The 20,503-nt window shown below is 43.1% G+C and overlaps 1 protein-coding gene across 8 annotated transcripts in view; it reads left to right on the forward strand.

Annotated features, from left to right (window-relative positions):
• Positions 1-20,503, forward strand: part of adck5 (aarF domain containing kinase 5) — a 123,915-nt gene that overhangs the window by 91,193 nt on the left and 12,219 nt on the right. For 7 of the 8 annotated variants that reach the window (XM_069915093.1, XM_069915096.1, XM_069915101.1 and 4 more), the window contains 4 exons: positions 10,303-10,386; positions 13,295-13,376; positions 15,039-15,117; positions 18,222-18,313. In XM_069915093.1, coding sequence (XP_069771194.1) covers positions 10,303-10,386; positions 13,295-13,376; positions 15,039-15,117; positions 18,222-18,313 — 337 coding nt within the window. The remainder of the gene's footprint in view (positions 1-10,302; positions 10,387-13,294; positions 13,377-15,038; positions 15,118-18,221; positions 18,314-20,503) is intronic. The other variant, XM_069915097.1, reaches the window with a different exon arrangement.

Here is a 20,503-nt window from a genome sequence, read left to right on the forward strand (position 1 = left end):
AAGAGCTGGCAGTATGGACCTCCTTGTTTATACCATTGTGTTAATTTATCTAGTGCTATCCTCGGTTTCCCCCTTTCCATAAGAATTTCGTTATTATTTTCTTTAACTCCTTGAAGAGTTTCCCTGTTAAGCGTATTGGTAATGTCTGAAATAGGTATTGTATCCTTGGGAAAATGTTCATTTTAATACAGTTTATCCTTCCTATCAGTGTTCGTGGTAAGTTTTTCCAATGCTCTAAGTCGTCTTGTAATTTTTTCATTAGTGGATAAGAATTAAGTTTATATAGATGGCCGAGGTTTTTATTTATTTGTATACCTAGGTATCGCATTGCTTGCGTTTGCCATCTGAATGGTGATTCTTTCTTAAATTTTGAGAAATCCGCATTATTCATTGGCATTGCTTCACTTTTATTTGCGTTAATCTTGTACCCCGACACTTCTCCATATTCCTTCAATTTCCTATGTAATTCTTTTATTGATATTTCTGGTTCTGCTAAGTATATTATAACGTCATCTGCAAATAGACTGATATTATATTCCTTCTCTTTTATTTTTATCCATTTTATTTTATTTTCTGTTCTTATCAGTTCTGCTAGTGGTTCTATGGCTAACGCGAACAATAAGTGAGATAGTGGGCATCCCTGCCTTGTTGATCTGCTTAAGTTAAATTGTTTTGATATATATCCATTTACTGTCACTTTCGCCAATGGCCCCTTATATAATGCTTTAATCCAATTAATATATTTCTCTGGTAAGCTGAATTTTTGTAGACCTTTGAATAAATAATTCCATTCTACTCTGTCAAAGGCCTTCTCTGCGTCTAAAGCAACTGCTACTGTTGGAGTTTTATTTCCTTCTACTGCATGAATTAAGTTAATAAATTTACAGATATTGTCTTGTTCGTCTTTTTTTAATAAATCCAGTTTGGGCTAGATTTACTATTTTTGGTACATAGTCGGCTAATCTCTTTGCTAATAGTTTAGCTATTATCTTATAATCTATGTTAAGTAAAGATATTGGTCAAAATGATGCTGGTGCGAGTGGATCTTTCCTTGTCTTTGGTATTACTGTAATTATTGCTGTTTTGCATGAATCTGGTAAGCTTTGTGTTTTATCAATCTGGTTGATTACTTCCAGGAGGGGAGGAATTAATAAATCTTTAAATGTTTTATAGAATTCTATCCATCCTCTCCTGGTGTTTTATTGTTCGGTAGTTTTTTTTTATCTCCTGTAGTTCTTCTATTTCAAATAGTTTTGTTAATTTATTTTGTTCCTCTGTTTGTAATTTCAGTAGTTCAATTTTAGTTAAAAATTCATCTATTTTGTTTTCTTTCCCTTCGTTTTCAGTTTGATATAGATGTTCGTAGAATTCTATTCTTGAGTATGTTTTATGTCTACCCGAATAATATGAATATTCCTTTTCCTTTGGGTGTTGTTTCCTCCATATATCCAAAAGTTGCATTTCTTGCATCGATTTAATTATAAATTTGGTTACTTTGTTCTTTCTGTTAATTATTTTCGCAGTTTTATCCATGTTTGAATCCAAATTAAGGTTGAAATCCCCTCCTATTAGTATGTTCCCTTGCGTATCTGCTATCTTCAAAAAGATATCTTGCATAAATTTTTGAGCTTCTTCATTAGGTGAATATACATTGAGTAGATTCCAAAATTCCGAATATATCTGACATTTTATCATTACATATCTCCCTGCTGGATCTATTATTTCCTCTTCTATTTTGATTGGTACATTTTTATTGATTAATATAGCTACTCCTCTAGCTTTTGAATTATATGATGCTGCTGTTACATGTCCTACCCAATCTCTCTTTAATTTCTTGTGTTCCACTTCAGTTAAGTGTGTTTCTTGTACGAATGCTATATCAATTTTTTCTTTTTTCAGTAAATTTAACAGTTTCTTCCTTTTGATTTGGTTATGTATTCCATTAATATTTAAAGTCATATAGTTCAACATAGCCATTTCATACTTTGTTTATCTTTCCTTTCCGTTTCCTCATCATCACCTTTCCTCCATATCCATTTCTGCTTTCTTTCTTTGAACACATTATATGACAACATTTCTAAAACATAAAATATTTCCACTATTCTCATATCTAAAATTGCTTTAACCCCAATAGTCCCTCCCCTTTCTGAATTGCCCTTTGTCCCTTGTCGGGCAACCACATCTACCCTCTCCATTTGGATTTGCGAATCCGCTTGCAAGCGTCAACTGATTTCGCAGTGACTGTTATTCTTCCCCACCCAGCCCCCCGCAGAAAAGATTTTAATCTTCATATATAACAGAGGTCACTCTCTTAATTCCCCCCATATTTCCTTTCTTCCCTTTCTTTCCCTTCTTAGTTCTTACCTATATTCTATTTTTTTTATATATACATACACACATACACATACATATATGTGTATATATATATATATATATATATATATATATACCCATATGTTGTTGAGGAACTTTGGGGGGCATCCGATGCGCTCTAGTATTTGCCAAAGCCCTTTCCTGCTCACGGTGTCGAAGGCTTTGGTGAGGTCAACAAAGGTGATGTAGAGTCCTTTGTTTTGTTCTCTGCACTTTTCTTGGAGCTGTCTGAGGGCAAAGACCATGTCAGTAGTTCCTCTGTTTGCGCGAAAGCCGCACTGTGATTCTGGGAGAATATTCTCGGCGACACTAGGTATTATTCTATTTAGTAGAATCCTAGCGAAGATTTTGCCTGCAATGGAGAGCAACGTGATTCCCCTGTAGTTTCCCCCACATCTCCATCGGGCACACAGAACTCAAAACGGTCAACCAGTTTACCTATCTCGGCTGCACCATTTCATCAGATGCAAGGATCGACAATGAGATAGACAACAGACTCGCCAAGGCAAATAGTGCCTTTGGAAGACTACACAAAAGAGTCTGGAAAAACAACCAACTGAAAAACCTCACAAAGATAAGCGTATACAGAGCCGTTGTCATACCCACACTCCTGTTCGGCTCCGAATCATGGGTCATCTACCGGCACCACCTACGGCTCCTAGAACGCTTCCACCAGCGTTGTCTCCGCTCCATCCTCAACATCCATTGGAACGCTTACACCCCTAACGTTGAAGTACTCGAGATGGCAGAGGTCGACAGCATCGAGTCCACGCTGCTGAAGATCCAGCTGCGCTGGATGGGTCACGTCTCCAGAATGGAGGACCATCGCCTTCCCAAGATCCTGTTATATGGCGAGCTCTCCACTGGCCTCCGTGACATAGGTGCACCAAAGAAGAGGTACAAGGACTGCCTAAAGAAATCTCTTGGTGCCTGCCACATTGACCACCACCAGTGGGCTGATATCGCCTCAAACCGTGCATCTTGGCGCCTCACAGTTTGGCGGGCAGCAACCTCCTTTGAAGAAGACCGCAGAGCCCACCTCACTGACAAAAGGCAAAGGAGGAAAAACCCAACCAACCAATTTTCCCCTGCAACCGCTGTAACCGTGTCTGCCTGTCCCGCATCGGACTTGTCAGCCACAAACGAGCCTGCAGCTGACGTAGACATTTACCCCCTCCATAAATCTTCGTCCGCGAAGCCAAGCCAAAGATACCCATATACACACATACATATAGTTTGTGGTCATTTTTGTTCTCGTTACATGTCTTCATCTCTCTGTCTGTTTTGTAGTTGTTTTGCAAATTTTCGTGCTTCCTCTGGATCCAAGAATAGTCTGTTTTGCTGCCATGGAATAACTATTTTAAGTACCGCTGGGTACTTTAACATAAATTTATATCCTTTTTTCTATAGGATCATTTTTGCTGTATTAAACTCCTTCCTCTTCTTCAGGAGTTCAAAACTTATAGCTGGATAGAAAAAAAATTTTTGACCTTTGTATTCCAGTGGTTTTTTGTCTTCTCTTATTTTCCTCATTGCTTTCTCCAATATATTTTCTCTTGTATATCTTAGGAATTTTACTAGAATGGATCTTGGTTTTTGTTGTGGTTGTGGTTTAGGGGCTAATGTTCTATGTGCCCTTTCTATTTCCATTTCTTCCTGTAATTCTGGTCTTCCTAGGACCCTGGGGATCCATTATTTTATAAATTCTCTCATAATCTTGCGTTCTTCATCTTCCTTAAGGCCCACTATCTTTATATTGTTTCTTCTATTATAATTTTCCATTATATCTATCTTCTGAGCTAACAGCTCTTGTGTCACTTTAACTTTTTTATTAGATTCTTCTAATTTCTTTTTTAAGTCCTCTTTCCATTTCTACGGCTGTTTCTCGTTCTTCCATCTTGTCCACTCTTTTTCCTATATCTGACATGATCATCTCTAATCTATTCACTTTTTCTTCGTACTTTTTACTCTTCTTTTTATTTCACTAAATTCTTGTGACTGCCATTCTTTTACTGATTCCATGTATTCTTTAAAAAAAATATCCATGTACTTGCCCTTCCCTTCATCTTCCATTTCTCTGTGTTCTTCCTCCTCTTTTTCTTAGTCCACTCCAGGATCTGTGTCCTTTACCTCTGTCTCTTCTGGTTTTCTTGTTGGTTTGTTTGTTTTATTTTGTTGGGTATTTTTGGTCTTATTTTTATTAGAAGTGTCTTAATGCTGGTCTTCTTCCTCTGGGTTGGTCATCTGTTGTTTCTTTGATTTCTTTTTACTCTCTTCTTTCTTGTTCTTGTTATTTTCTATGTTTTCCTCTTGCTGCTTTGTTGTGGTTGTCAATTTCAGCTGTGGAGATCGACTCCTCAGCTGGTCCCCCCTCCCGTCAGTGTTATTTTTGTCTTGCGCATCGCGCATGCGCGAGGTGTCGCACATGCGCGTTTGCGCACTTTTGTTTGGCTCTGTGAGCCATTTTTGTAGTCCCGAGTTCGGGGCTTCGACTGACCTTAGGGAGCGGGCTTCTCTCTCCGCGGCGGGCCTCCTCGGACAGGTAAGGCTTTCACCTTCTTCTTCCGCTGTCTTTTCTTCTTCTCTTCTTCCCGTTGCTTTCGACTTTTCTTTCTTCGCTGCCATTTTCTCCACACCTTTACTTTCACTTTGTTTTGGTTTTTGTGTTTGTGGCTTTGCTTTTTCACTGTCTTTTTTTTACTTTTCCGGAGAGGGCTGGATTTCCCCGACCGGCCACTACTCCATCATGTGACTCCTGAGGGGAAATTTCTTTATGCAAAGGGTGGTAGGGATGTGGAATGAGCTTCCGACAGACGTGGTCGAGGCGGGATCATTGGTTACATTTAAGGAAAGACTAGATAGTTACATAGGAGAGGACTGGAGGGGTATGGACTGGGTGCTGATCAGTGGGACTAGGAGGGTGGAGATTTGTTACGGCATGGACTAGTAGGGCCGAATTGGGCTGTCCTGTGCTGTAAGTGGTTATATGGTTAATTGTCTATTCAGAAATCTGATGGCAGAGGGAAAAAGCTGTTTTTGCAATGTTGAGTACGTGTCTTCAGACTCCTATACCTCCTTCCTGATGGTAACAGTGAGAAGAGGGCATCGCCTGGGTGGTGAGGCTCCTTGAGGATAGAAACTGCTTTCTTGAGGCATCACCTTTTAAAAGAATGGTGACTGATGCCCATGAAGGTGCTGGCTGAGTTTACAACCCTCTGGAGCCTGTTCCTCTCCTATGGATTGGCATCTCCATACCAGACAGTGAGACAACTGGCAGAATGCTCTCCACAATACACCTGTGGAAACTTGCAAGTGTTTTTGGTGACATACTAAATCTCTTCAGACTCCAAACGAAGAATAGCCGCTGGAGAGCCTTCTTCATGGTTGCATAGACATGATAGCCCCAGGATAGATCAGAGATGTTGACACTCAGGAATTTGAAGTTGCTTGCCCTCTTCCCTGCTGACCCCTCGATGAGGACTGGTTTGTGTTCTCCTGGTTTCACCTTCCTGAAGTCCAAAATCAATTCATTTAACACACTTTTTAATTAAATCAAACCCTTTGATGGAAAGGAAGAGGTTTGAATCTCCTCAGGACTTTAACTCTGACGTTCTGGCCAAGAATATTTGACCCGAAACATTAGCTTACCTTCAATTCCCAAGATTACGGTTGAGCCTCTGAGTATTTAAGACCATAAGACAAAGAAGCAGAATTAGGTTATTCAGCCCATCGAGTCTGCCCCGCTATTCGAGTCTGCCCCGCTATTTTCCCACAGTCCCATTGCCTGGCCTTCTCCCCATCTTCTTCTTCTTTGGCTTGGCTTCGCGGACGAAGATTTATGGAGGGGGTAAAAGTCCACGTCAGCTGCAGGCTTGTTTGTGGCTGACAAGTCCGATGCGGGACAGGCAGACACGGTTGCAGCGGCTGCAGGGGAAAATTGGTTGGTTGGGGTTGGGTGTTGGGTTTTTCCTCCTTTGCCTTTTGTCAGTGAGGTGGGTTCTGCGGTCTTCTTCAAAGGAGGTTGCTGCCCGCCAAACTGTGAGGTGCCAAGATGCACGGTTTGAGGCGATATCAGCCCACTGGCAGGCTCCCCATAACCTTTGGCTAATCAAGAACCTATCCATCTCTGCCGTAATGACCTGGCCTTTACAACCACCTACGACAACAAATTCCACAGATTTACCACCATCTGGCTGAAGAAATTCCTCCACATCTCTTCTAAGTGGACGCCCTTCAATCCTGAAGTTGTGCCCTCTTGACCTAGACTCCCCACTTTGGGGAAACAACCTTTCTGCAACTACTCTGTCCATGCCTTTCAACATTCAAAATGTTTCAATGAATTCCCCCCTCATTCTCCTAAATTCTAACGAGTACAGACCAAACTCTCCTCACATGATAACCACTGTTCCCTCTAAGCTCTGCACCTGTTACTTCATAGTATTATATTCAAGCATGCCAATAGAGTCTGTTTCGCCATGAGCATTAGCTGTGCAAAATATTACCTTGAAACTATCTCAAGTTTACATTTGGACAAGCATTCAGTATGCACATGCCGGTACTTGAGACACAGGAAAAAAACTGCACCACATAAGATTTTTGTGCACACTGACTACTGAACATTAGAGGGAACATTGATGATGTCCCTTCCCACATTCGTTTCCACTTTCTTACAGCAGCAGGTTTTGAACACAATTTTCTGCAACTTGTCAGTTCTGGCAGTGTCCTTAGAATCAGAATTATTTGTCATGAACATGTCATGAAATTTGTTGTTTTGCAATAAAATTACATTTAAAAATAAATAAATGAGTGCAAAAAGAAGTGAAAGTGAGATAGTGTCTGTGGTTCCATTGTCCATTCCGAAATCTGATGAATCTCATGCACCTCTGCTGTGACGTCAATTGTGACATGGTTACAAAAATATAGTCCCAGTGAAAGGTTTCAAGGTATTGGGAGATTATAGAACCATAGAACGTTACAGCACAGAAATAGGCCCCTTTCGCCCTTCTAGTCTGTACCAAACTTTTTTTTTTTTTTGCTTAGTCCCACTGACCTACACCCAATCCATACCTTTCCCATCCATATACCTGCCCAAATTCTTAAATGTTAAAATTAAGCTTGCATTCACCGCTTCATCTGGCAGCTTGTTTCACACTCCCACCACTCTCTGTGGGAAGAAATTTCCCCTCATGTTCCCCCTAAACATTTATCCTTAATCCTTGTCCTCTGGTAGTATCTCACCTATCTGCAGTGGAAGAAGCCTATCTACATTTGCTCTGTCTATTCCCTCAATTTTAAATACTTCTATCAAATTTCCCTTTCCCTGTAACTCTGTTCAATATCCTAGTAAATCTTCCCTGCTCTCTTTCTTTCTTATTGATTTCTTTCCTGTAGTTAGATGACCAAAACTGCACACAATACTCCAAATTTGGTCTCACCAATGTCTTGTGCAACTTTGCCATAACATCCCAACTCCTGTATTCATTACTTTGATTCATGAAGTCCAATATGCCAAAAGCTCTCTTTACAACTCTATCCACCTGTGACGCTAATTTCAGGGAATTATGTATCTTTCTTCCCAGATCCCTCTGTTCTACTGCACTCTTCAGTGCCCAAACATTTACCATGTATGTCCTATCTTGGTTTGTCCTTCCAAAATGCAACACCTCACACTTGTCTGCATTAAATTCCATCTGCCATTTTTAATTCCATTTTTCCAGCTTTTCCAGATCCGTCTACGAGTTTCGGAAACCTCCCTCGCTGTCCACAGTGCCTCCAATTTTTAGTGTAATCTGCAAACTTGCTGATACAATTTACCATTTATCATCCAGATCATTGACGTAGATGTCAAAGAACGATGGTCCCAGCACTGATCCCTGAGGCCCACCACTAGTCTCAGGCCTCCAGTCTGAGAAGCCATCATCCACCACCACTCTCTGGCTTCTCTTATCCAGTCATTGTCGAACTCAGTTCACTACTTCACCATGAATATCTAGCGTCCGAACCTTTCTAACCAACCTCCAATGTGGGTCCTTGTCAAAGATCTTACTAAAGTCCACGTAGACAACAACCACAGCCTTTCCTTTCAATTCTCTTGGTAACCTCCTCAAAATACTCCATAAGATATGTTAAACATGATCTAACATGCACAAAGCCATGTTGACTATCCCTGATCAGTCCCTGGCTATTCAAATAATTGTACATTTGATCTCTTAGAACACCTTCCAATAACTTACTATTGATGTCAGGCTCACCGGTCTATAATTTTCAGGGTTACTTTTGGAGACTCTTTTTTTAAACAATGGAACAACGTGAGCTACTCTCCAATCCTTTGGCAACACACCCGTGGCTAAGGACGTTTTAAATATTTCTTCAAAAGCTACTGGAATTTCAACACTTGCCTCCCTCAAAGTCCGAGGGAATATCTTGTCAGGCCCTGGGGATTTACCCACTCTTATTTGCTTTAAGGCAGCACTTCCTTCTCTTCCACTTTAATCCGTACTGGTTCCATGACCTCTCTGCTTGTTTTCCTTTCTTCCCACAATTCTGTGCCTGTTTCCTGAGTAATACTGAGGAATAAAATCATTTAAGATCTTACCCCATCTCTTTCAGCTCCATGCAGAGTTGACTGCCCTGATCATCAAGGGGACCAATTTTGTCCCTTACTATCCTTTTGCTCTTAATATACTTGTAGAAACCCTAAGGATCTTCCTTCATTGTCTGCCAAAGTAATCTCGTGTCTTTTTTTCCTTTAATCCTGACAGGGACATGCAGACTGTGTAGTCTCAAATTTTCACCTTTGAAGGTCCTCCACTTACCTTGCACATCCTTGCCTGAAAACAGTTTATCCCAATCCATGCATTTTGATCCTTTCTCATTTCCTCAAATTGGGCTTTCTCCAATTTAGAATTTCAACTCGAGGTCCAGACCTATCTTTCTCCATAATTGAAACTAATGGTATTATGATCACCGGACCCAAAATATTCCCCTACACCAGTGGTCCTCAACCCTTTTCTTTCCACTCACATACCACGTTAAGTAATCCCTATGTCATCGGTGCGTGAAGGACGTAAGGGATTGCTTAAGGTGGTATATGGGTGGAAAGAAAAAGTTTGAAAACTGCTGTTTTAATCATATCTAAATGACTTAGTTTCATAACTCCAAAGGAAATGGGCCAATTACCATTTTTCTCAAGCAAAATATTTCAGTAACAATTGAGTGTAGAGCTGTGATTCTCACCCTTCCCTTCCCACTTAGATCCCACCTTAAGCAATCCCTTACTAATCACAGAGCTCCGATGACATAGGGATTAATGTGGTATGTGAATGGAAAGAAAAATGTTGCGAACCACTGCCCTTCACATACTTCTGTCATCAGTCCTGTCTCGTTCCCTAATAGGAGATCCAGTATTGCACTCTATATATTGATTTAGAAAAGTTTAACACATTTGACAAACTCCAAGTCATTCAACCCTTGTATACTATGGGAGTTCGTCAACATATGGAAAGGTAAAATCTCCTACAATCATTACCTTATGTTTCCTGCATCTGTCTGCTATCTCCCTACAGATTGGCTCCTCCAATTCTCGCTAACTATCGGGTGGTCTATAATATCATGAGTGTGGTCATACCATTCCCGTTCTTCAGCTCCACCCATATATCCTCAGTAGAAGAGCCCTCTAGTCATCCTGCCTGAGCATAGGATCTGATTCTCCACCACTTACTTCCCAGCGCCAGAGACTTTCCCTTGGCCTTGCTCTCCGGCTTCTGTCTGGCCCACTCACCCCTTTACTGTGTTGACACTCACCCCCCCCCCCCGGAGGTTTCCCTGTCCATGTCCTGCTGGCAGCATCTGAGAGCATTCCAGGCCCTTGCGAAGTGGTGCCAAGATTCTGTCTACCTCTGTGTAACATGTGCATGCCTTCACTTCCAGCGGATCCTGACTGCTGACTACTGCGAGGGCTGTAAAATCACCAACGTCGATGAAATCGAGCAGCAGGGATTGAGCGTGAAGGACGTAAGTGGATGTAAGACGTAACTTTTCCTACTGTGGGCAGCCCCTAATTTCCTTCCCATCGCTGTGTATGGAGTTTCCCTTTGCATGTGACTCGAGATGATGGTGTGTTTGAGGGAGGGACGCAGGAAGAAGACGAGGCACTGGTGAGTCCACACTTGGAGTATTGTGAGCAGTTTTGGGCTCCTCATTTAAGAAAGCACGTGCTGATGTTGAGAAAGTTCTAAGGAGGTTCACAAGGATAATTCTGGGAATTTATCATATGAGGAGCATTTGTCTGTATTCATTGGAATTTAGGAGAATGGTGGGGGGAGGGGGGGGTGAAATCTCTGAAACATTTCAAATTTTGAAAAGCACGGGCAGAGTAGATGTTGAACTTGGTGGGAGAGTCCAAGATAAGAGGGCACAACTTTGGGATTGAAGGGTGTTCGCTTAAAACAGAGATGCGGAGAATCTCTTTACCCAGAGAGTGGCAAATCTGTGGAATTTGTTGCCACGGGGGGTTGTGGAGGCCAGGTCATTGGGTGTATTTAAGGCAGAGATTGATAGGTTCTTGATCAGCCAGGGCTTCAAAGGTTGTGGGGAGAAGGCTGGGCAGTGGGGCTGAGTAGGGAAAATGGATCAACTCATGATTAAATGGTGGGCCAGTCTCAATGGGCAGAGCAACCTATTTCTGCTCCTATGACATGGCTGTGTTAGCTAATACCTGAATATTGTCCAGTTTTTGCTGCATACATTGTACTTCACTTGCCGGGGAGCGTGCAATCATCAATGAACATCCCCACTTCTGATCATAAACTGGAGGAAGGGTATTGATGAAGCGGTTGATTGAGATTAGAATGCTGCCCTGTTGTCCCAGATCTTTCTTCTAAACTCCTGTATGGCTCCAGTCTACTTAATCTCTTGTTGTAGCACTAGAACATTACAGCACAGCACAGACCCTTTGGCCCTCAATGTGGTGCCAACGTATATATACCTACCAAAAACAAAAACTAAACCCTCCCTACTTCATAACCCTCTTTTGCTTTCACCATGTTCTTGTCTAAGAGTCTTTTAAGTGCCCCTTATGTTCCACCATCCCTGGCAAGGAATTCCAGGCACCCACATCTCTCTGTGTGTGTAAAAAAAAAAAAAAAAAAAAAAAAAATGTGCCCCTGAGGTCTCCCTTAAAGTTTCCTCCCTTCACTTTGTGTTGTGTCGATGCTCTCTGGTGTTTGCTACTCCTGCTCTGGGGAAAAGGTGCTGGCTGTCGACCTTATCTATGCCTCTCAGAATCTTGTAGACTGCTATTAAGTTGCTTCTCATCCTTTGCTCCAAAGAAAAAAGTCCCAGCTCTGCTAACCTTGCCTCATAAGACAGTTTCCAATGCAGGCAACATCCTGGTAAATTTCCTCTGCACCCTCTCCATGGCTTCCATATCCTTCCTGTAATGAGGCGACCAGAACAGAACACAATACTCTAATGTAGTCTCACCAGAGATTTATAGATCTGCAACATTAACTCACAACCAATGAACCATATCATAAACTCACTTGAAATCAATCTGATGTTACTCAGATGCATATTCTCTTTTAAAAGTTTATTCTTTCCTAGATAGATAGGCTAGTCCTGTACACAGTATTCCAGTTATTCATCACTGTGTCGCTTAAACCTTACCACAAATGTACCTTCACCACAGGGGAGGCAGAAACTCCAGCAGTGGACAAATTGATGGTAACATGTTATGAGCCCAGAGGACCCCGAAACCCAGCAGCAATAGATGTTCACCAAGATAAATGATTACTTAAGCAAAAGTTGCTTTTAATCATCTTTAAACATGAAAATAGAATTAAACTTTAACTTATCACTATTGACTTACTTAACCTAACTTAACCCCCTTTTAATTCTAAGCGCACGTGTATGTAATGTGTGTGTAAGTTCAGAAAAGTTCTTTGGTTCACAGTTCAATCTCACTTCTCATTCCTCCAAGTTCACTGGTTGCAGGAAATTCTTAGACTGTGCACAGAATTTAACATTTATAAAGTTCACCAGGCTTTGGTGCTTGAAAAGTAAATGGTTACCACTCAGGAAGGTTCTTGTCGGTTTTCAGAGAGAGACTTGTTGTTCCAGGACATCCACAACTGATATACTTCCATCAGCCACTTCAGTGTCTTGCTAAAGAAACTTGCCCCCTCAGGGGTCTCCAGTTGATAATCTCTTTTCTTTCAGGTCACCAGAGTTCCTTTTTGTTTCTCTTATTCCAAGTGAAACATTAGACAGCCAGTCCTCTCCTCTTGCATGAACCACAAGGGCGTTGACCAGGCCATTTTCCAAATGGGGCTTTACACAAGCTTGCCAGCTTGTCCTGTTCCAGTCCCAGCTTATGTTGCTGGCTGTAACACTGTAGAAATGATCTCTGTGTCTTTCTCTCACACAAACATACACACAAACACACACACACAAAGCCTGTTTGACTTTCTTTGCTTGCAAAACCACATGACCCTCTTAAGTTCTCCTTCAGACTGTCTGCAGCTCCAACAAGATCTTTCATCTGTTGCCTTTTGTAAATAACAACCCATTAGTAAAGTCTCTTGGGCACTCTCCAGAGCTCTTGCAAATGCTATTGGCCCCAACATGTCTAGCATGGGGCGAAGCTCCAGTATTTTAAATAAGGTCTGTTTTAAAGTGTTTGTATGTGACCTACTCTAACAAATCTTTCCCAATTTATCTCCCCAAAACATATCTATACACTCTTTCACAAACGTCATTGATAATGATGGAGAAAGGACTGAACACTGTTTGAATTGCTTTAATCTTACAGGTAGTGTTTCCAGGGTGTTAGGGTGTGAGCGATACTGCTTCCTGTGACATACTCACACTCTGTTCTGGTGGGGAGTGGAATCACAGGCTGACCATCTCTCTCCTTCCCCAGGTGGCAGATAAACTGGTGAGGACTTTCGCAGAACAAATATTTTACACTGGGTTCATCCATGCAGACCCTCACCCCGGGAATGGTAAGTCCTTGTGCTGTGTGGTACCCTGGAGAATAAAACCTTGCTCAGGGTCGAATTCAAGACGCAGACCATGTAGTGAGATAGCAATGTCGGCCATAGCTGTAAAGGGGAAGGCTGTGTTGGTCTGTTATGACAGTGTATGTCTGCATTACCACAGTTTGGTTAACAGAAATTTACTCAACCTAAGACATAGGAGCAGAAATAGGCCATTCAGCCCATCGTTTTTGCCCTGCCATTTTATCATAAACTGATCCATTTCCCCACTCAGCCCCACTGCCCAGCCTTCTCCCCATAACCTTGATACATGCCCTGGCTAATCAAGAACCTATCAATCTCTGCCTTAAATCCACCCAATGACCCGACTTCTACAACCGCCTGTGGCAACAAATTCCACAGATTCATACCCTCTGGCTGAAGAAATTCCTCCACATCTCTGTTCTAAGTGGACACACTACAATCTTGAAGTTGTGCTCTCTTGTCCTGGATTCCCATGGTGGAAGAGTCCAGGACAGGAGGGCACAACTTCCAACACGCCTTCCAACATTTGAACAACTCTACCAACAATTTTGGGATATTGAATATAAATTGGCTTTGATGGAATTTGTGTGAAAAATAAAATACAGAGAACTGAATTAGTTTGCCAAGGACAGTGATCATAGCCTGTCAGTTCACAGCAGAAGGGCCACAAGGGATTTGCTTTGGAAAATGACAAGGCAATGAGTCTGATAGATTCTTGTAAATATGTTTAATCAGATTTTCTTTAAATATAAGCACAAGTCTGTGCTGCCCGATTTACACCCAATTAACCTACGCCACGATATATTTTGAACAGTGGGAGGAAACTGGAACCACTGCGGAAAACCCACACAGAAATGGGGAGAACATACAAACTCCTTACACACAGCGTGGGATTCAACCCCAGCCACTGGTGCCATAAAGGCTTTGTGCTAACCACTGCACCCACCATGCCACCCCAGTATGTAATGTCTATTTCAACAGGATTAAAATAACAGCATTTCTCTTTTGCCCAATACTGCCATAGATTGCAAACTAGTGGGGGAATACTGTTAAGAGAGAAAATTCCTGCAGGAACACATCCCCAATTACAACAATAAAAGAGCTTAGACTGTATTTGTTGGACTTCAGAAGAATGAGGGAGGACCTCCTAGGAATATTTTCAATGTTGAGAGGCCTGGACAGAGTAGATGTAGAAAGGTTGGTTCCCATGGTGCGAGAGTCTAGGACAAGAGGACACAACTTCAGGATTGAAGGGTGCCCATTTAAAACAGATGGGGAGGAATTTCTTTTGCCAGATAGCGGTGAACCTTTGGAATTTGCTACCATGGGCGGCTGTGGAGGCCAAGTTGTTGGATGTATTAAAGGTAAAGATCAATAGGTATCTTGATAGGGTATCAAAGGTTATGGGGAGAAGGCCAGGCAGTGGGGCTGATTGGGAGAATGGCAGGGCAAACTTGATGGGCCAAAAGGTCCAATTCTGCGCCTAAATCTAATGGTGTTATGTAAATGAGGGCACGATGGACGGTTAGTGCTGCAAAACTGATGATACCTGATTCACCCTATCTTTCCCACTGCTTTGTATAATTCCTTCGCTTCCCCAGCTATTCCGGTATTTATATTTTGTCATTTCCCTCCCTGCTGCAGTGTTGGTTAGAAAAGGCACTGATGGGAAAGCAGAGCTGGTGCTTCTGGACCATGGATTATATGAAAGCCTGAATGTAAAGTAAGTATGTTTTGCCAATGCATTGCATCTTCTCCATTCTACAGTTCCGGATATGTGTGTTATTTCCCTGCAGTGGAGAGCAAAATGTCAGTGCATGGGGATATTGTGAGTCAGGCTCTCTAATTTGAAGAAATTATTGTAGATTGACAGGGAAAAATAAATGGGTGAAGGGACTGGGCAAAGTTGTGCAATGTAGATTCAGACATAGACAAATGTTGAGACACGAGAAGGGGTCTCTCCGGCACGTTGGTCAATCTGTTGCCCCATGAGAACCAGTGGAAGGAACCCAATCCCAGTGAATTCAAAGCCGTGGGCAGGTCATTGAGAGTTGAAAGAAAACCCAGCTGATAGCGAGACAGTGTGCCCATGCCACTGTGGGAGACAGTGAGGGAGCTGTACCTCACAGTGTGAGAGGGACCCATCCCTTGGAGAGAGTGTGCTTGCAGATGACACAATGATTAGAGGTGTTGTGGACAGCGAGGATAGTTTTCAAGTCTTGCAGAGGGATCTGGGCCAGCTGGAAAAATAGGCTGCACAATGGCCGAAGGAACTTAATGCAGACAAGTGTGAGGTGTTGCATTTTGGAAGGACAAACCAAGGAAGGACGTACACGGTAAATTGTCGGGCACTGAGGAGTGGGGTAGGACAGAGGGATCTGGGAATACAGATACATAATTCCCCGAAAGTGGCATCACAGGTGATTAGGGTTGTAAAGAGAGCTTTTGGCATATTAGCCTTCATAAATCAAAATATTGAGTATGGGGAGTTGGGATGTTATGGTAAAGTTGTATAAGATATCAGTGAGGCCAAATTTGGAGCATTGTGTGCATTTCTGGTCACCGAACTACAGGAAAGATATCAATAAGATGGAAAGAATGCAGAGAAAGTTTACAAGGATGTTGCCCGGACATCAGGAACTGAGTTACAGAGAAAGGTTAAATAGGTCAGGATTTTATTTCCTGGAGGGCAAAAGAATGAGAGGAGATTTGATGGAGGTATGTAAAACTATGAGGGGGATAAATGGGTAAATGCAAGCAGACTTTTTGCACTGAGGTTGGGTGAGACAAGAACTAAAGGACATGAGTAAAGAGTGAAATGTTTTGGGGAACATTCGGGGGAACCTCCACACAGAGGGTGCTGAGATTGTGGAACAAGCTGTAAGCGGAGGTGAATTTGACTTCAACATTTGGATATTCTTCAACATATCACTGGCTGCAGGCCAGAAAACCATCGACGCAATGTTTATCTCCTTGTTTTGTGGAGGGACGTCTTATCTCTGGAGTCTGTTAGTCACTGGCCTTGCTCTTTCTGGGTTAACTGAAGGATGCCTGTGTTTTTATTTTGGAAATGACAAATCACTAGTTAGATAGAGACAGCCTTGGCAAGTTATCAGTCTGCTGTCATCACTGTTGAACCCTCCCAGAGGATGGCAGCTGCGAAGAGCTGGCCTTCAGGAATCTTGCAGCACTAGGTGGGATTGTTCCCTAAACTGGTGGATGGACTAGGAAGACTGTTGAAGAGGAAGAGCCCATTCCATAAAATGTAGGAGCAGAAATAGGCTATTCATGCACTTGAGCCTGCCCCTCCATTCAATCATGATCTGATCCATTTTCTCCTCAATCCCACTGCCTGGCTTTCTCCCCATAGCCTTTGATGCCCTGGCTAATCAAGAACCTATCAATCTCTGCCTTAAATACACCCAATGACCACAGATTCACCATCCTCTGGCTGAAGAAATTCTGGCTGAAGAAATTGGGCGCACTACAATCCTCAAGTTGTGCCCTCTTGTCCTAGACTCTTAATGCTGGAGCAACTCAGCAGGTCAAACAGTGATTAAAAATACATAACCGACGTTTTGAGTTTGAGCCCTTCATCAAAGTATGGAAAAATGTCGGCAGGCATCTGAATAAAAAGTTTAGGGAGCGGAGCACAGTCACAAAGAAATGAGGTAATAAGTGGAGAGGGGAGCGAGGGCACAGCAGTAAGCAGAGGGAGATGGGATGGCTGGGTGAATAGAAAGGGAAGGGGGTGGAGAGCTGACGGGGAGAAGGGAGGGGGAATGGAGACCAGGTTAGCAGAAACCGACAAAGTCGATGTTAATGCTGGAGAATGCCCAGACGGAAAATCAGGAGTAGTATTAGGCTAATGGACCTGTTTCCATACTACAGTAAAACCTCTGTTATCTGGAATGTTAAGCAACCAGCAAAACAAAATAGTAGAAAATTTTTCTTTTTTTTTTGTGGAAGTTTAACATTTAACATTTGGACTGCCTGGCTGGAGTTCTGGCTCCTGGCCAAATCCAAAAAGATGTGGTTGGTTAGTTGGGTGCTGTAAATTTGGGCGGCACAATTAACATAACAGCGGTGACACAATTACAGCGCCAGCGACACGGGTTCGAATCCAGGATTCTCCATAAGGAGTTTGGACGTTCTCCCCATATCTACTTCTCCCTGGGGGCTCTGGTTTCCTCCCACCTTTCAAAAAACACACAGGGGTTGCAGGTTAATTTGGGTGTAAATGGGAAGCACAGGTTGAAATGTCAGGAATCGGCTTCCACTGTAATGTAAATAAAATTTAAAAGTTTTCCATGGTAAAATCTGGGTGTTGATAGGAGAGTGGGGAGATTCCGCCGCTGTCTGTAAGGAATTTTTACATTCTCCGCGTGTCTGTGTGGGTCTTCTCTGGATGCTCCAGTTTCCTCCCATCCTTCAAAATGTACAGGGGTGGTAGATTAATTGAGGTATGTGGGAGGCACGGGCTCGTGGGCCAGAAGGGCCTGTTACCGTGCTGTATGTCGTGGTGTAAATTTAATAAAATTGGGTTATGGCATGTTTTGTGGTAGGCATGGTTCGAAGGGCCTGTTTGTGGTTGCGTCTCTCTGTGACTGAGTTCTAATGCCTTGAGATGGTGAAGACATTCTCTCTCCTATGACCGTGTGGTACTTGGTCTGACGGGCTCACTGACACTCGTCCAAACTCGGTGGTGTGAGATGCTATTGCTGCTGTGTCAGACTCAGTGGCAGAGAGAGAGAGAGAGAATGCTGAAGGATGACTCATTTATCACCATCCTCCACACTGGCCACTCATGCTACATTTCCGCCTTAGGGATCGTGTGAGCCTTTGCAAACTCTGGCGTTCCATCGTCCTCCTCAATAATCCAGCGATGAAGCGATACTCCAATGAGCTCGGAGTCAAAGGTGAGGAACCTGACCTTCACGTTCACAATCAAGCCTGTTGATCATTTCCTCTGTTCTGGGTGAAGGGTTAGCTCCAGAATTGAAGACAACCTGTACCGTTACCTCGTGATATTGGCTCCAATTTTGTAGCCCCCCCCCCCCCCCCACTACTGTATGTGTGAGGTTGCCATGTTGAGATAGAACATGACAGCACAGAAATAGGCCCCTTCAGCCCTTCTGGTCTGTGCCAAACTATTTTTCTGCTTCGTCCCACTGACCTGCACCCAGGCCATAGCTCTCCATGCCTCTCCCTTCCATGTACCTGTCCAAATTCTTCTTAAATATTAAAATTGACCCTGTATTCCCCACTTCAGCAAAGCAGCTCATTCCACACCCCCACCACTTTCTGTGCGAAGGAGTTCCCCCTAATGCTCCCTTTCACTCTTAACCCATGTCCTCTGATTTGTATCTTGTCCACCTACCCTCAGTGGAAAAAAAACAATGTTTATTTACTCTGTCTATCCCCCCCTCATAATTTTAAATACCTCAATCACATCTCCCTCATTTTTCTACGCTGCAGGGAATAAAGTCTGAACCTGTTCAATCTTTCCCTGTAACTCAGCTCCTGAAGACAACATTCTAGAAAATCTCTGCACTAGTTCTGTCGTATTCTTCTCCTCCCCCATTTCCTGCCTTTCCAGTTCTTTTACCTACCCAGCCCTGCTTTCCCTACCCTCCCCCACAGTGCCGCTGTCCCCTCCCTTCCTCCCTTCTCCACCTATCATCTCCTGCCTTGCCACTCCTCCTCCCTCCCACTCTTATTTTGATACTCACCAGCATTTTCTTATACTTTGATGAAGGTCTCAAGCCTGAAACATCAGTTCTGCATCTCTGCCTTTGCTACATAAAGGACGCTGTTTGACCTACCATGCACAGAGGTTTACCAGATTATGAGAGGGACAGACAGAGTGGATGCGAGACAGCTTTTACCACTTAGGGGGAGATAAATAGGCGAGGTCATAGTTTTAAGCTGAAGGAGGAAAGGTTTAGGGGGAAGTTCTCCACTCAGAGGTGGGAGTGTGCAATGAGCTGCCATCTGGTATGAATGCAGGCTCGATCTTGAGGTTTAAGAATTGATTGGATAGATACATGGATGGGAGAGGTCTGGAGGGTTATGGAATGGGAGCAGGTCAATGGGACTAGCAGAATGATGGTTGGCATGGACTAGAAGGGTCGAATGGCCTGTTTTCTGCGCTGTTGTATTCTATGACAGAGCCAATATAAAATGCAGCCACTGCTCCTTCCTGTTCCAATTTAATGGGAAGTCCAATGAGGTCTGGGTACAGGTAGAATAGACTTTTTCCACTAAGGGTAGGTGAGATACAAACCAGAGGCCACAGATTCAGGGTGAAAGGGGAACATTTGGGGGGGGATTTCACACAGAGAGTGGTGGGTGTGTGGAATGAGCTGCCAGCTAAAGTAGTGAATGCCGGCTCAATTTTAACAGGTACATGGATGGGAGAGGTATATGGTCTAGGTGCAGGTCAGTAGGACAAGTCTGACACAGACTAGAAGGGCCGTAAAGCCCATTTCTGTGCTGTAATGTTGTATAGATTTCTCTGTGGGAGCTTGGCTGGCCGGAGAGCATCCACGCATCAGCATCTTAGCCATTGAAGGGTCCAGCCCTGTCATTCCTGAGGCCGTGTAAAAGAGAGAGCTGGACCTGGCATTTTCTGAAGAGAACTGACCCCTTGTGCACCATATCCTCCCACCCTTTGCAGAAGCAGGACAATAAATCCCCGTAGAGTGATACACAAAAGTCTGTGGACGCTGTGATTGCGGTAAAACCAAAGAAATGCGGGAGGAACTCAGCAGGTCTCACAGCGTCCAGAGGAAGTAAGGATATATTACCGATGTTTCGGACCTGAGCCCTTCTTCAAGTACCATAGATGGATCTGTATTATCGAGCAGCGGGTAGAACCCACTGATTCACTGTACCAGAGACCCAGATTCTAACCCTACTTCTAATGCTGTCTGTATGGAGTTTGCATGTTTCTCCAGTTTCCTCCCACATCCTAAAGAAGTACAGTTCGCTGCGTTAGTTGGCCACTGTAAATTGTACCTCGTTTTCAAGTGAGTGGGGAAAACTGATGGGAGGGGTGTCAAGGGAGGATGTGAGAGACATTTGGCATGGACTCTGGGCCAAAAGGC

Source organism: Narcine bancroftii, chromosome 1, assembly GCF_036971445.1.
Source record: "Narcine bancroftii isolate sNarBan1 chromosome 1, sNarBan1.hap1, whole genome shotgun sequence".
Lineage (NCBI taxonomy): Eukaryota > Metazoa > Chordata > Chondrichthyes > Torpediniformes > Narcinidae > Narcine > Narcine bancroftii.